Source organism: Leucoraja erinacea, chromosome 28, assembly GCF_028641065.1.
Source record: "Leucoraja erinacea ecotype New England chromosome 28, Leri_hhj_1, whole genome shotgun sequence".
In the NCBI taxonomy this organism is placed as follows: Eukaryota; Metazoa; Chordata; class Chondrichthyes; order Rajiformes; family Rajidae; genus Leucoraja; species Leucoraja erinaceus.
In genome coordinates, this window is record NC_073404.1 from 8,344,731 (window position 1) to 8,361,188 (window position 16,458).

Below are 16,458 nucleotides of genomic sequence, written 5' to 3' on the forward strand. Positions count from 1 at the left end.
ATCTGTGCAGTTCATTATACAGCAGTATTTTATCAGCCAGGATCGATAATCTTTTGAGTTACTGGACTGATAACACTTATCTCACAGCCCATGCATCTTAAGCTGCTTAAGCTTCAGAGCCCATTTTTATGGAGAGTAATGGATATGTGGAGGAGGCGACAGAACACGCAGCTACGACATTCTCTGGAGACCGACAAAGGGCAATATAATATGTTGAAGGGTTGAGATGATGTCTGCTTTGTATCTGGATTTCAATCTCAAGATTTATTACTGGCATCGAACACAACTGTTATTTATAAGGGATTTTTTTCTCCCCTCGAACTTCACAAAGGTGGTTCCACAGGCGTTGGCCTCTCTCAGGTGGAGGTGGGTCTGTGTGCAGGAGATCACACTGATGCTGATCGTAGTCAAGGTTCACACACACACAACAAATACTGTATGCACATTAACATGGGCATGCACAAAATTACACACATCCCTCGCACATATATAACCACTCACACCACAGTTGCACATGTATAAATATGCACAGATAATCATGAACATTCAGAAATGCCTTCACACATTCATACATAGGTACGAACACATGTCATAGCAAAGCCTTTGCATGTGCGCACACACACACACACAAATCCACACTCATATGTGTATTCATGCATAGGCACACGCACACACACACCAACACACACATGCACGCATGCACACAAATCCACACACTCACATTGCAGCACGGTAGCACAGCGGTAGAGTTGCTGCCTTACAGTGGCAGAGACCTGGGTTCGATCCTGACTATGGGTGCTGTCTGTACAAAGTTTGTATGTTCTCCCCGTGACCGTAAGGGTTTCCTCTGCATGCGCTAGTTTCCTCATAAACTCCAAAGATGTGCAGGTTTGTAGGTTGATTGGCTTCTGTAGATTGCCCCTGGTGTGTAGAATGTGAAACTGGGATAACATTGAACTAGCGTATGGGTGATCGTTGGTCAGCGTGGACTGCGTAGGTCAGCGTGGAGTCGGTAGGCTGAAGGGCCTGTTTCCACGTTGTAACCCTAAACTAAACTAAACTATACTAAACTAAACTAAATGTAAGATGGACACAAAAAGCTGGAGTAACTCAGCATCTCTGGAGAGAAGGAATGGGTGACGTTTCAGGTCGAGACCCTCCTTCAGGGTACATATGTATGGACACGTGTACTTCAGGGTACATGTGTCCATACATATGCACATACACACGTACACATGTACACACACACACAAGAATGTGCATACTTGCTGATGAACATTCTGCATACAGAAGCATCGACATTTAGCGTAACATACACACTCACATTGTAGGTGTGGTGCGTGGTGAGGGATGCCGCTGAACAATGATAGGGACTGGGAACGCTGGTGGCTGGTGGACCAATGAAGTACAATAAATGTCCACTTTTACAATTTCAATTTTAAACCAGCTGCTTCTCTCACCCTGGCACTGGCCCAAGGACCAGATGTGGGTTGTCCTGTTACCAAGTAGCCACAAGTTGTGGGCTTACTATAACACCGCCCAGTGATGCAGAGACAGATTTCTCCACAATGGCCCTGCACATAATTACTGAGTAACTTCACTAACCTCTGCTTAGGGAGCTCCACTGAAATCTCACACTAGGAACACATTCGCAGCAAAAAATGTTCGAGTAAAACTGAGACACGCTTGTTCAATGAAGTACAATCAATCACCACTTTTACAACTTAAATTCTTAATCAGTTGCTCAAAGCTCCTCTATTGTTGAGACATCGTGGTAGGAATGGAAAGAGTTGGGGGTGGCTAGGACACACTGGCTAACTCAATCTGGAACTGTACTTATTGAAGATAGGCACAAGATGCTGGAGTAACTTAGCAGAACAGGCAGAATCTCCGGAGAGAAGGAATGGGAGACATTTCGGGTCAGGGAGAGGGACTCATAGAGATATGGAAGGGAAGGGTGTGAAAATGTAGGATCAAAGCAGATGGTGATCAAGAAAAGGTAGAAGGGTTCATTGTTAGATGAAGGGTGGGCGACAACGAGGCATACAATCAGTAAAATTAATCAGGATAGTGAAGCTAGTCGGAGAACTAGGATGGGGAGGGACGGAGAGAGAGGGAAAGCAAGGGTTACTTGAAGTTAGAGAAGTTAGTGTTCATAATGCTGGGTTGTAAACTGCCGAAGCAAAATATGAAGTGCTGTTCCTCCAATTTGCATTGGGCCTCACTCTGACAGTGGAGGAGGCCCAGGGCAGAAAGGTCAGTGTGGGAATGGGAGGGGGAGTTGAAGTGTTTAGCAACCGGGAGATAACATAGGCCTCGGCAAACTGAGTGGAGGTGTTGAGCGAAACGATCGCCGGGCCTGTACTTGGCCTCGCCGATATATAGGAATATTATGACATTATTCTTTGATTTAAGAAGGACCCTGGTATAAAACCTGGGTGTATATATAACATTTTCACATCGCCAAACATTCTAGTAGTTGGTTAGTTACTTGTTCCTACACCTTCTCCCTCACATGAATATGCAGGGAATGGAGGGATATGGATTGTGTGAAGGTTGAAAAGATTAGTTTAAAGGGCCTGTCCCACTCTACGAGGTAATTCAAGAGTTCTCCCGAGTTTCCCCTGATTCGAACTCGGAGAATTATGGTAATAGCCGCTCGTAGGTACTTGAGGCTCTCGTGGACATTTTTCAAAATCTTCACGAGCTTACCGCGTCTCCCGAGTACCTGCCGTTAGTGTTACGAGCTGCTAAGAGACATCCCGAGCTCCGATGTACCCGCTACGTACCTTCTACGTGCTTACCACGAGTTTGATTTGTTTTTTTAAACTCGGGAGAGCTCTTGGGTAAACGCGTATAGTGGGACAGGCCTTTATCTTGGCATCATGTTCGGCACGGACATTGTGGGCTGAAGGGTCTGTTCCTGTGCTGTACATGTCGTCTTTCTTACAGTTTGGCTTTCTTCCCAACCAATTGTTCAAGCGCTTTTGATTGCAACATGCGCCTTAATTTAGTTCAACAAAGAAACTGACAAGTTACTAACGAAGGGTCTGTTCCTGTGTTCTATAATCTGAACCTTCTGAGTTTTGCTTCCCCCTGTCTGAGAATCCGTCATGAGGGCATCCCCTGTGTGAAAGCCAGACTAGCTAAGAATCATTCTCTCTCTGAGTGCATTGCTTTCTAATTTTCCTTTGCATCTGCTTCCCCCACGACAATCCAGTCCAGCTTGTTAACTCGGGTGGAGAATTGCTAACAGAGAATCACAAAGGACACCAGCCATTTCTATTCCGATATGACTTGCATCGCCTTCTGCTGAAACATTCAAAATATGCATCATGTTTACAGTGCCCTTCTGACCTCAGCTCATCACAAAGTGCTTCATAACCAACAGAGTGGGCAAAAGGTGTCAACAGAACTCTGTTCCAGCAAATCTTGCAGGAAAACCTGTGAAGAGACAGTTGAATCGGTGCCAAAGGATTTGGCCACTGTTTTCTTTGGTTTAGACACAGTAACTACACCTCACACATGGAAATGGTTAGCAATGGAAAAAAAAAAAAACGCTGGTGCATATCCAAGCTCGCCTTGAATGCGAGAAATATTTGCAAGTGAGGAAGTCTACTTTCTGAGAAAAAAGAGTTCATAGACGGTTTCTGATTAGTTTCGGTTGTTTTGGCACAGTTGTGTGTATCTGTGCTGCATCTGTGTTTAACCTCTGGGATTTATTTAGCCTGTGGGGTCACCTCATGTTGTGCAACAGCTGTGATTAAAAAATACATCCAAGATCATTTGGGAAGCAAAACATTTTCAGTTCTCTCGCATTGCCGGACGGAGCGGAACACTCTGCTGAAAACTAAAAACGACTGGCTAGTCTCCTTGGACAAAGTGGGATTGCTGATCACTTCAGGAGAAATGTTTGAGAGAAGGAAGGTCGTGTTTTGCTTTCTGCTGTGGGGCTTCTGTTCCTTAAGCACAGTGGCAGCTCCGGCACGCCCGGATACTGGGCATGTGGTACCAATTGAAAGCAACACACTGACCAGAGAGTTCAATATCCCCGAGCTGGAAGAGTACGACTACACCGAATCCGACGACTATGAGGATGAAGAGGATGTCCGCGCCGTCCCTGAAGATGTGTTTGTAAGCAAGAAGCAGTTCGCCGCCCCCAAAACCTCACACTCCATACGGAAACAATTCAAGGGCAAATCCCGGATCCAGCGCCTGGCCCTGGTCAATACCGAATTTGCGTTCAATTTGTACAGGAGCTTGCTGAGGACGCAGCCAAGTGCCCAGAATGTGGTCCTCTCCCCATTCGGGGTCTCTAGCATGATGGCGATGGTGATGTTGGGGGCTGGCAACAGGAGCCAGGACCAGATCTCCCGGGCGCTGGGCTTTGACCAGTTCGTCAGCCCCAAACCGGGGCGCGATGGCGAGGTCCTGCACAATGTCTTCCACAAGCTCATCCACAGGCTCTTCAGGCACCACTTCGGATACACCCTGAAGGAATTCTCCGGCGTCTACGTCAGGGATGGCCTGAAGATCAGGAAAACCTTTGCGGAGGGGTTAAAACAGTTCTACTGGGCACACGCAGACTCTGTGGACTTCTCCGATCCCCACACCATCACCAAGTTCAACCAACTCATATCAAAGGCCACCAAGGGGAAGCTCCAGAATACGGTGGAGGACATTGACCCCCAGACAGCGATGCTCATCTTCCAGGCACTCCACTTCAAAGGTCAGTGTGCCAAGATATGTTGTTATCATTATCTGTGAGAGTGAGGCCATTTTTAAAAATCATCAGACTAATGGTGTTTGCGGTTAATGCCACTGAAATGGTGCAGCAATATCAGGTTCACCGTTACAAACAGATATCCGCCACTTGCCATCCGCTCTGCGTGTTAGCTTAGCAAAATGGTGTATCATTGCATGGCTGGGCACCGAGGCACATTGAATAGAATGTCATTACTTATGCAGTGGATGTGAACTAAATTTGCCACAGAAGGTAAAAACTCATATGTTTCAGTCTGAGTATTTTTCTAATGATATCAAAGTTGCTAAATGCTGCCAGTGAACCTCTCTGGCACTGCAGATGAGCTGTTTCCCCTCAGTGAATAATTGTGCAAACGTTAAAAAAAATGTAATTTAAAAAATCGTCAATAAGCTTAATCTACTGCCTTTTAGTTTCTTCCCCTGAATCCAACCTTCCTTTCCCACCATTTCCCTTTCTGTACCTGATTTGACATTGAGGACCCATGATCACAATTCACACTTTCTTTTCAGTCATGGTGGTGTTAATTTTACAAATGCCTTCATTCTGATTAGTAAAGGAGTCACACAAGTGGTTACTGGTACCCTATTTCTCTCTAATGCCACCGTCTTGTAGCATCAGAAACTTGTCATGTAAAAAACAATGATGTGAGTCAAGCCTAGTTAATGGCAGTCACCACTAGATGAACTGCAGAGGAAATTATAACCATTATTACAAAGGCAATAGCACAACAACAAAGTGATTTGCTGCATTGATAATAAATGTACTACACTATGTAGAAGCTGACATTTCCAAGTATTACGGTGGCACATTAGTGTTCCAACACATTGTGGCCCATGAAGCCGTGTCTGAAATGAATCGCAAGGCAACCAGAAGCCGGGCGAACCAACGTGGCTCCCACTACATTGTTTCAACTGCACCCCCATGCCTCACATGTAAGCCTGGCCCACGATGGGCTACTCAGCACTGTGAGGAGCTTTAGGGAGTAGACCAGTGTCTGGGCACTCGAGGGCGAGTGTGACTCAATGGAAAATGACCTCAACAGAGGCCTAGAGTCACCATCAACACCACCCGCTTGTACGTACACAACACTGAAACTATCCCCCACCACCATCTTCCTCCTTTCCACCACCTCTCCCCCCTCCCACCCCTCCTCCACCCCCCCCTTCCTCCACCTTCCCCCACCCCCCCACCATTTTCCTCCCCCCTTCTGCCACCATCTTTCTTCTCCCCCCTCCCGTCCCTCCACCATCTCCCACCCACACCACCTATGCCCAATTGCTCCCATGATTTGTCACCTTCATGGCTCACTATTACAATGCTCTCCTATCCAGTGTAATGAGTAGACCATAGAAGTGTACAGCACAGAAACAGGCCCTTTGGCCCACAATGTCCGTGCCGAGCATGACGCCAAATTAAACTAATTCATTCTGCCTGAATGTGACGCAAATCCTCTGTTCCCTGCACATCCATGTAGCCATCTATAAGTGTACTAATCACCACTATCGTGCCAGCCTCCCCCGCCTCCACTGGCAGTGCATTCCAGGCACCTACCTCTTTCTATACAAACAACTCACCCCGCACATCTCCTTTAAACCCCTCCCCCCTCTGACCTTAAGGTTGTGCCGTCTAGTATTTAACTTTTCCAACGTGGGAACAAAAAGATTCTGACTGTCTACCCTACCTATGCCTCCCAGAATTTTATATACTTCTATCACCTCTCCCCTCAATGCGTTAAAATGCAATATAGATGTGAGGCGTTCCTGTTGGTATTTGGGATACCATTCGGGAGGCAGTAATTTTGTCCATTGTGCCTCTGAAGATAGACACAAAATGCTGGAGTAACTCAGCGGGACAGCAGCATCTCTGGAGAGAAGGAATGGGTGACGTTCTGGGTCGAGACCCTACTTTGCCTCTCCCTGCCTGCGAGGTAGTGTTTCCATATCCAACTTAGATGGAGATGGTCTCCATGTTAAAGTTTAACATTACTTAGTAGTTCAGCATCGGCCATATGATGAGTGCAGGTTCTGACACTGGCCCTAGCTTTGTTCTTGTTCAGAGGCACATCGTCCACAGTCTGTGTTGCTGGGCCACTTCCAGACGCAGTGTGATATTAACTAGTAGACCCATTAAATAGCAGCAATTAAAACAACATGCTATTTCCAAAAACCTGGACACAGGAATAGAGACAAAGGTGGCAATGTGTTGAATGCATCTGTTTATAGATAAATATATAAATATAAAAAACGTGGAAAATTCTAATCATATATTACTGTTAGAGTGGGTCCAACCTCACTTACTCCAATATATTAAGTCTAGATGGAAGACAACATGCAACGTTTAATATTTACTTCTTTTCCGATCAATTAATTGAATTTTAGTTTAGTTTAGTTTAGTTTACAGAAACAGCGCGGAAACAGGTCCTTCGGCCCACTGAGTTCCCATCGACAAGCGATCCCCGCACACTAACACAATCATACACACACTAGGGACAATTTAAAAATATACCAAGCCAATTAACCTAAAAAAACCTGTATGTCTTTGGAGTGTGGGAGGAAACCAGAGATCCTGGAGAAAATCCATGCAGGTCGCGGGGGATCGTACAAACTCTGTACAGACAACACCCCTAGTCAGATGGATCGACCCTGGGGCTCTGGCGCTTTAAGGCAGCAGTTCTACCGCTGTGCCACTGTGCTGCCCCAATTGAATTAACTGAAGGTACAGCACAGAAACAGGTCCTTTGTCCCACTGAGTCCATGCCAACCATCAAGCAGCCATACATATTAGTTCTATGTTATACAGTACCACTTTCTCATATACAGTCACCCTACACGCTAGAGGCAATTTGCAGAGGCCAATTCACCGACAAACCCATTGATTTCCACTTACATTTACTTCTCTGCCAAAGGCAAGATTTCTCTAAGGGCACAGTTCATCCATTGCTGAGTCTCGCTGCCTTGGTCACATGCCTGCCAAGATGGCCGCACCCTCACCTCGGTCACATGCCTGCCAAGATGGCCGCACCCTCACCTCGGTCACATGCCTGCCAAGATGGCCGCACCCTCACCTCGGTCGCAAAGCTGTAGGGTGAAAATTTGTGCAGAATCTAGACAACCTCCACGACTAACCTGAGGTCAGGATTGAACACAAACCCCGGAGCTGCGGGGCAACAGTACTGATTGTTATGCTACCTTGTCAATGCAACTAAGATCCAATAGAGGTTTAACATAACTTCCCCCCCTCTGGAACATATTTTTAATGTCCTATTCCATTTTAAGTAATAATTCAGTTTATCTGTAAAACTATTAACAAAACTGTAGAAATACATCTTCTGGCAAGCATTAGATTATGCAAATGCCCACAGACATACAGTGGCTTGCAAAAGTATTCATACCCCTTGAACTTTTCCACATTTTGTCATGTTACAACCACAAACGTAAATGTATTTTATTGGGATTTTATGTGATAGACCAACACAAAGTGGTGCATAATTGTGAAGTGGAAGGAAAATGATACATGGTTTTCAATTTTTTTTACAAATAAAAAACTGAAAATTGTGGCGTGCAAAAGTATTCAGCCCCCCTGAGTCAATACTTTGTAGAACCACCTTTCACTGCAATTACAGCTGCAAGTCTTTTGGGGTATGTCTCTACCAGCTTTGCACATCTAGAAACTGAAAGTTTTGCCCATTCTTCTTTGCAAAATAGCTCAAGCTCAGTCAGATTGGATGGAGAGCGTCTGTGAACAGCAATTTTCAAGTCTTGCCAGAGATTCTCAATTGGATTTAGGTCTGAACTTTGACTGGGCCATTCTAACACATGAATATGCTTTGATCTAAACCATTCCATTGTAGCTCTGGCTGTATGTTTAGGGTCGTTGTCCTGCTGGAAGGTGAACCTCCGCCCCAGTCTCAAGTCTTTTGCAGACTCTAACAGGTTTTCTTCCAAGATTGCCCTGTATTTGGCTCCATCCATCTTCCCATCAACTATGACCAGCTTCCCTGTCCCTGCTGAAGAAAAGCATCCCCACAGCATGATGCTGCCACCACCATGTTTCACAGTGGGGATGGTGTGTTCAGGGTGATGTGCAGTGTTTGTTTTCCGCCACACATAGCGTTTTGCATTTAGGCCATAAACTTCAATTTTGGTCTCATCTGACCAGAGCACCTTCCTCCACATGTTTGCTGTGTCCCCCACATGGCTTGTGGCAAACTGCAAATGGGACTTCTTATGGCTTTTTTTTCAACAATGGCTTACTTCTTGCCACTCTTCCATAAAGGCCCGATTTGTGGAGTGCACGACTAATAGTTGTCCTGTGGACAGATTCTCCCACCTGAGCTGTGGATCTCTGCAGCTCCTCCAGAGTTACCATGGGCCTCTTGGCTGCTTCTCTGATCAATGCTCTCCTTGCCCGGCCTGTCAGTTTAGGTGGACGGCCATGTCTTGGTCGGTTTGCGGTTGTGCCATACTCTTTCCATTTTCGGATGATGAATTGAACAGTGCTCCGTGAGATGTTCAAAGCTTGGGATATTTTTTTATAACCTAACCCTGCTTTAAACTTCTCCACAACTTTATCCCTGACCTGTCTGGTGTGTTCCTTGGGCTTCATGATGCTGTTTGTTCACTAATGTTCTCTAACAAACCTCTGAGGCTGTCACAGAACAGCTGTATTTATACTGAGATTAGATTACACACAAGTGGACTCTATTTACTAATTAGGTGACTTCTGAAGGCAATTGGTTGCACTGGATTTTATTTAGGGGTATCAGACTAAAGGGGGCTGAATACTTTTGCACGCCACTGTAAATGTAACTAGATATTTACATATAATAGAAACACAAAATACAAAGTGCTGAGGAAGCTCAGGGGGTCAGGCAGCAATCTGTGGAGGGAATGGGCAGACTACAGCTGACAGACTCAGCTGTCCGACCTGCTGAGTTCCTCCAGGGCTTTGTTTTTTTTAGCTCAAGTTAACAGCATCTGCATTCCTTGTGTCTCTTATAGAACCACTATTGCTTAACTCTTTTGAAGATAGCGACAGAAGTGATTCTCTCCCAGATCAAATAATTCCAACATCATTGTTGCACCTCAGGCTCCAGACCTTTGATGGTATACTTTGAGTTTGATGTTCCCCGCATAAGATTGTACCGATATGATCAGAAAAATGAGAATACTCCTGAAACAATTTCTTTTAAAAAAATATACTTCGCTTCAATAGATAGACTGAGGCATGCGGATCAATAAGGAAGGCACATTAATATAGAGACTTTCACAATATTCCAAAGTAATTTACCCTGCTTTAGAAGTGCAGTCACCGAAGCAATTTGGAAAATGCAGCTGCTAATTAGCACACGGCAAAAATGATATTAACCAATTAATTTTATAATTATTAGCCAATATAATTATTAACCAACCTGTTTTAGTGATGGAGACACAGGAGATGGCAGATTCTGGGATCTTCAGCAAACAGCTGGAAGAACTCCGCATGTCAGGCGGCATTTGTAGAGAGAATTGGACAGATGACTTTAATCTTTAAGACTTTAGAGATACATTGTGGAAACAGGCCCTTTGGCCCACCCAGTCCGCACTGACCAGCGATCACCCCATGCAAGACCGTTTTGGTGATGTTGAGGGAGGAATAAATGGTTTTTCGCAATATTGAAGGCGACTCTGCGATCCATTGTGTCTGCACTGTCTATTAGAACAATCCCAGCCCCTTACTCATTACCCTGTAGTTCATTGTCTCTCACATGCGCACTGGAAACAGGATACAACAGGATGGGTGGTGGAGGCCGCTTCCTCAATCTTCATTGAAATAGTGGCATTTGGTCTTTTACTTTCAAAGGATAGATGGGATCTCGTTCTAAGACCTCTTCATTTTACAGCGCTGGAGTGTCCAGCTAATGTTTACACTTTTGGGCAGAAATTTGAAACAACAACCCTGTGGCTCAGAAGTGAGGGATTTACTGAAGAGGGAAGACAGCCTCTGATATGCCCCCCCCCCCCCCCCCCCCCAACGCTCAATATCCAGGAGGGTGCAGCATTAGGTAACACCGGTGAGATAATAATTACCCCATAGCAATGGAGGTGAACATTGATGTTAGAATTCCCATCCCTGCTGTTTTCCCAGGCTTGGCTCAGCTATTTGGCAGCTGGCTCTAGCCCAAGAGCTGCCAGCTAACAAAAAGAGTTGTGAAAATAAGTCAAAGAACCATAGAGTTATTCAGCATGAAAACAGGCCCTTCGGGCCACCAATTCCATACTAACCATCACCACCCATTTACACTAATCCTACACCGATCCCAATTTTTTTTGTTCCCCTTATTCTCCTCAACTTCCCCCAGATTCTACCACTCATCTGCACACTCGGGGCAATTGACAGCAGCCTATTAACCTATCAACCCGCATAACACTGGGATGTGGGGGGAAACTAATGCACCCAGAGATGGCCCAGGTAATCACAGGGAGAACATGTAAACTCCGCACAGGCAGCAATGTGTGAGACAATTGACAATAGGTGCAGGAGTAGGCCAGTCAGCCCTTCGAGCCTGTGCTGCCTCAAAGTGTTGGATGAATCATTGTCATAGAGGTGACGCAGCAGTAGAGATGCTGCCTTCCTGCGCCGGAGGCCCGGGTTCGATCCTGACTACAGGTGCTTGTCGGTACGAAGTTTGCACATTCTCCCCATGGACTGCATTGGTTATCCCCGTGTGCTCCAGTTTCCTCCCACACTTCATAGACATACAGGTTTGTAGGTTAATTGACACATAATCGTATGCGACGCTGCTCTAGCCGAGGTTTGGAGCAAGCAGCCAACAACTAGGATGCTTCACCCATGGTCAGTCATGACCGAGTTGGGCCTACGATGACTCGTGTGTGGGGGATCGCTGGTCGGCGTGGACGCGGTGGGCCAAAAGGCCTGTTTCCATACTGTATCTCCAAACTAAACTAAACAAAAGGAGTCTATTCACTCCATCATGTCCGTGAAAAAAAAAATCGATGGAACGAGTACCAGTCACCTGCTCTTTCCCAATAGGCCTTTTGTTTAATTTTAATTAAACAGCAGTCAGATATTCTCATGCAACCGTTAACCCAATCGTCCAAGCAGCCTGGGGTTTTGTTTTGTACCACAAAAACAATTCCAAATTGCTTTGGGGATATTGCAGTTATGATCAATGCCAGCCCTATCTTTTGAACAATACCTACACTGGAAGACGTCTCTGCTTTCATTTGGATCAGCGCGGTAACTAATGTGATCATTTTCCACACCGTTATCAAGCTTGCCGTTGTCATCAATCTTAACTTGCAGGTTAGTGCTACGAGGCTGTTATTACTCTGTCAATCTGTTCTGTTTGCAGGCTCGTGGGAGCACAAGTTTATTAAAAGCAAGACGGCCATGCTCAATTTCCACACCAGCAGGACATCGATGGTGAAGGTGCCGATGATGTATGTGAGAGCCAGCATGCTTGCCGCCACGGATCACGCCCATGAGTGCGACGTTATCAGTATCCCATACAGTGGCAACGCCAGCATGTTGGTTGTGGTCCCCTACAGAACCACTGGCCTGAGGCACATCGAGAGGGAACTCAGCTGGGAAATGGTTGACGGATGGCTCAAGGACATGACAAACAGGTAGTGTGACAGCATAATGGATGTGTTGAAAGTGCTCCCACCATGATGGTCGGTCTCATCAACTCTTCGTCCATGTAATTACCTGGAAGGTGGGAGGTTGGCATTTGTTTTTGCATCTGGAAAAAGGACACCAAATGCTGGAGTAGGGGCCATGTTGGTCCGGGTGGGCAAGTTGAGCCGAATGGCTTGCTGCCACGCTGTACGACTCTATGACATGTGCATTGAGTTACCCCAGCACTTGTGTTTTGATCAAGATTCCAGCATCTGCAGTTTCTTGTGTTTCAGGCTTATAATCAGGCTTCAGGATTAGGGCGGCACAGTGGTGCAGCGGTAGACTTGTTGCCTTACAGCGTTTGCATCGCCAGAGACCTGGGTTTTGTCTGTATGTTGTACCCGGGTCACCCGGGTGACGTTTCCCATTTCTTTTCTCTGAAGATGCTGCCTGCCCCGTTGAGTTACTCCAGCGATATGTGTCTATCTTGGGTTATGTATGTCCTACGTTACAACATTGACAAAATACTAGTACACTTCACTGGCTGCTTTGGGACATCCTGAAGTTGTGATGATTTAGTTTAGAGATTTTATACTAATCACTAACCACGAGACACAGCGTGGAAACAGGCCCTTTGGCCATCCAAGTCCGCGCCATCCAGCGATCCCCGTACACTAGCACTATCCTACACACGAGGAAGAATTTGCAATTTTTATCGAAGCCAAATTAACCTACAAACCTCTAGGTCTTTGGAGTGTGGGAAGAAAGTGGAGCACCCGGAGAAAACCCACGTGGTCACATGGAGAACATACAAACTCCACAAAGACAGCACCTATAGCAGTGTCTTCGGCACCGTAAGGCAGTAACTCTACCGCTGCGCCATCGTGCCACAGTACCGTGCCGAAGATAGTGCAAGATATTTTTATTTTTAATGGATTAACCACTTCCAAGGTTGGGTTTGGTTGAAGGTCCCTTTACTGCAATCCATGATGTACCTCATGTCCAACCTCATCATCATCTTCCCCCATTTTTGGTTCCTCTCCCCACTTGTTACCTTCATGGGCAAAACTGCCGAATCTTGATTTAATCCAAATCACAGTCTGAAGAAACCAGGCACACTCAGGCATTAAATCATCTTGCAGCCTCAGTCAATTACCTGCATTTCATCAGGCTGAGCTAGATCTGAACTCAGTCTGCAGTAATGAAAGGATTTACAACTACACCGGTTCTAAGATTGAAAGCCCAAAATCTGATGTTGTCGACACACCTCCCAGTTATCGCCAGCAATAAAATTTATCCAATACATTTCACAACTAACCTTTAGAGAGCAGTTCAAACTCAGGTTTCTATGCGCCACATTGATTATCATCACAATCTCTCAATGATACTGTGTGTTTTGGGCTCTCCACTTATCATAGCACACAGATGTAATCATGAGGAAGGTTTGCTGGCGCTTCTACTTTCTTGAATGAATGAATGAATGAATGAATGAATACTTTATTGCCACATGTGACAAAGTCACAGTGAAATTCTTTGCTTGCATTACTCAAGGTATGCAAATAGTTGCCACATAAAGGGGGCTTAGAAAGTTACAATGTATCTGCGCCAGGTCCCCCTTTGTTCTTCTCCCCTCTCCCCCATACCTCACGGTGTTTCCACCACGGCGGGTCCTTCTTTGTTCCTCCCCCCCGGCAGCGGCGTCCTCACTTCCACGTGGCCTCAAAGGTTCTTAAAGAGATCTAGCATGTCACCGAATACTCCAGGAAACGTCCAGAAACCATTCTGGCTTTTTGCATCACATTTCTCATCCAGCGATCGTGGGCGATCCCGGCTGACCCAGTAGAACAGAAGAAGAAAAAGGACTTTCAGGAAATTCACCCGTAGAGGTGTGGTCCCCGATCAGCTCCTTGATATGTCCTACTTGACGACGCGCGGACCCGTTGGGTCCCCCTTCCCCAACGCAATATTCCACCACTCACCCATACATGAGGTGATGTTCAGTAAAAATGGCGATCCCGGCCTGGCAACCCTCCCCCAACTGCGCAGGCACGGTGACTCCAACATTTTGTGTCTACCTGCAATTCCTTCCTGCAGTGAGGTGCAGGTACAATGAAAGCCCATTTGCAGCAGCATCATGGGATCATAGATTCAGACACACACATGAATATATATAATACATAAATCTTACAAGACAGTGAAAAGGAAACAATTGTACGAAGATACTAGTGCAAAACACAATTTAAAAAATTTGTTTAGTTTACTACGTGTACCGAGATACAGTGAACAGCTTTTGTTGCGTGCCAACCAGTCAACGGAAAGATTATTTATGATTACTATCGAGCCATCGACAGTGCACAGATACATGATCAGAGGAATAATGCTTAGCATGCTTAGCGCAAGATAAAGTCCAGTAAAAATAAGTCTATGGTGCCCAAAATACAGCCAAATTGGTACACAATAGCACTACAATGTTTGGGGCATTTTGTTCATCATTCGCCTGGGGTGTGCAGTAGTAAGTTTTGTTCGATTTGACAAAGTAATTCCCAAGTTATACCCTTTTCACAAACTTTTATTTACTTTATAGCGTTAACTGTGCTCCCACTTGCTAGGCCTATCAGACTAGAGTCAGGGGAAAGGGAAACAAGAGATATAGATGGTTTCAGATTGACTTCAGACTTCAGTCTGAAGAAGGGTCTCGACCCAAAACATCACCCATTCCTTCTCTCCAGAGATGCTGCCGGTCCCACTGAGTTACCCCAGTGCACCTCACTGTACTTCTGCATATGACAATACAATCAACTTGACTTGAATTGCATGCCTTATTCAGGGGACATAAGGACAAAGATGATCGAAGGATAAGCAAATTGAACTGTTGAACAGCACAAAGTTAAAGTTGTCAAAGATATGACAACTTTATACTTTTAACACAAAATACTCATAATCAGGACATGAAAATCCTGGATTAAATTTTGCAGCCAACTAAAATTTAGCCTTCAGCTATAGGTTTTACCTTTCTTTGGACAGCAGATCGATGTTGTGTTGTTGGTGTGAAATCAAATCAAGCTCCTGTCTGTTCTCTGGAGTGAATACAAATGATGCCATTGCTCTGTTTTTGAAGAAGAGCAGGAGAGTAATGCCAAAGGTTTTCATGAAGATCAGTCGAAATTAACACTGACAACATTGACAGATAATTACCATCGTGCTGCTTATGGGAGGTTGCAGTACACAATTTGTCCGCCACAATTCCTACACTAGGAGGATGCTGCTACGACTTGAGGGCCTGAAGTGCAGGGAGAGGTTGGGCAAGCTAGGACTTTGTTCATTTGGAGTGCAGGAGACTGAGGGGTGATTTTATAGATGTTTATTAAATCATTAGGGGAATAGATGGGGTGAATGCATCCAAGGAGAATCTAGAACAAGAGGACAAAGGTTTAAGGTGAGAGGGGAAACTTTAATAAGAACCTAAGGGGCACCTTTTATACACAATGGGTGGTAGGTGCATGGAACAAGCTGCCAGAGGAGGTAATTGAGGCAGGTACTATAACAACATTTAAAAGACATTTGGACAGGAAAGGTTTAGATAGATATGGGCCAAACACAGGCAGGTGGGTTTAACATAGATGGGGCCATCTTGGTCGACATGGGCAAGTTGGAATGAAGAGCCTGTTTCCGTGTATGACTATGACTCTATTATGACTGAACTTAAACCTCAAAAGTACTTTGTTGGCTGTGAAGTACATTGGGACATTTTGAAAGATTTTTGAAAAGTTATTTGTCAATGCAAGTACAGTAAAATTAATGATCCACTATCCTATTTTATGTAAATATTAATCTCTGGGCATCAGGCTCACAGCGCCCTTGTTCCAATACTATGTTTAAATACACCAGGGCTCTGTTTTCACACTCCCTTTAAACATACCAAGGCCCTATTCACACACTGCCTGTAAATATACACAGGGCCCTGTTTCCACACTCACTTTAAACACACCAACCATGTTCCCATACTGCCTTTAAACACACAGGGGTCGTGTTCCCACGCTTGTTTTCAACACACACAGGACTCCACTCCCATG

The 16,458-nt window shown here is 45.3% G+C and overlaps 1 protein-coding gene across 1 annotated transcript in view; it reads left to right on the forward strand.

The window, feature by feature from the left end:
• Positions 1-421: 421 nt before the first annotated feature.
• The window catches only part of LOC129710562 (heparin cofactor 2-like), a 35,894-nt gene continuing 19,857 nt past the window's right edge, over positions 422-16,458 (forward strand). Inside the window, exons 1-2 of the mRNA XM_055657646.1 lie at positions 422-4,729; positions 12,120-12,393. Of these exons, the coding sequence (XP_055513621.1) occupies positions 3,910-4,729; positions 12,120-12,393 (1,094 nt within the window). The 5' untranslated portion in view covers positions 422-3,909. The remainder of the gene's footprint in view (positions 4,730-12,119; positions 12,394-16,458) is intronic.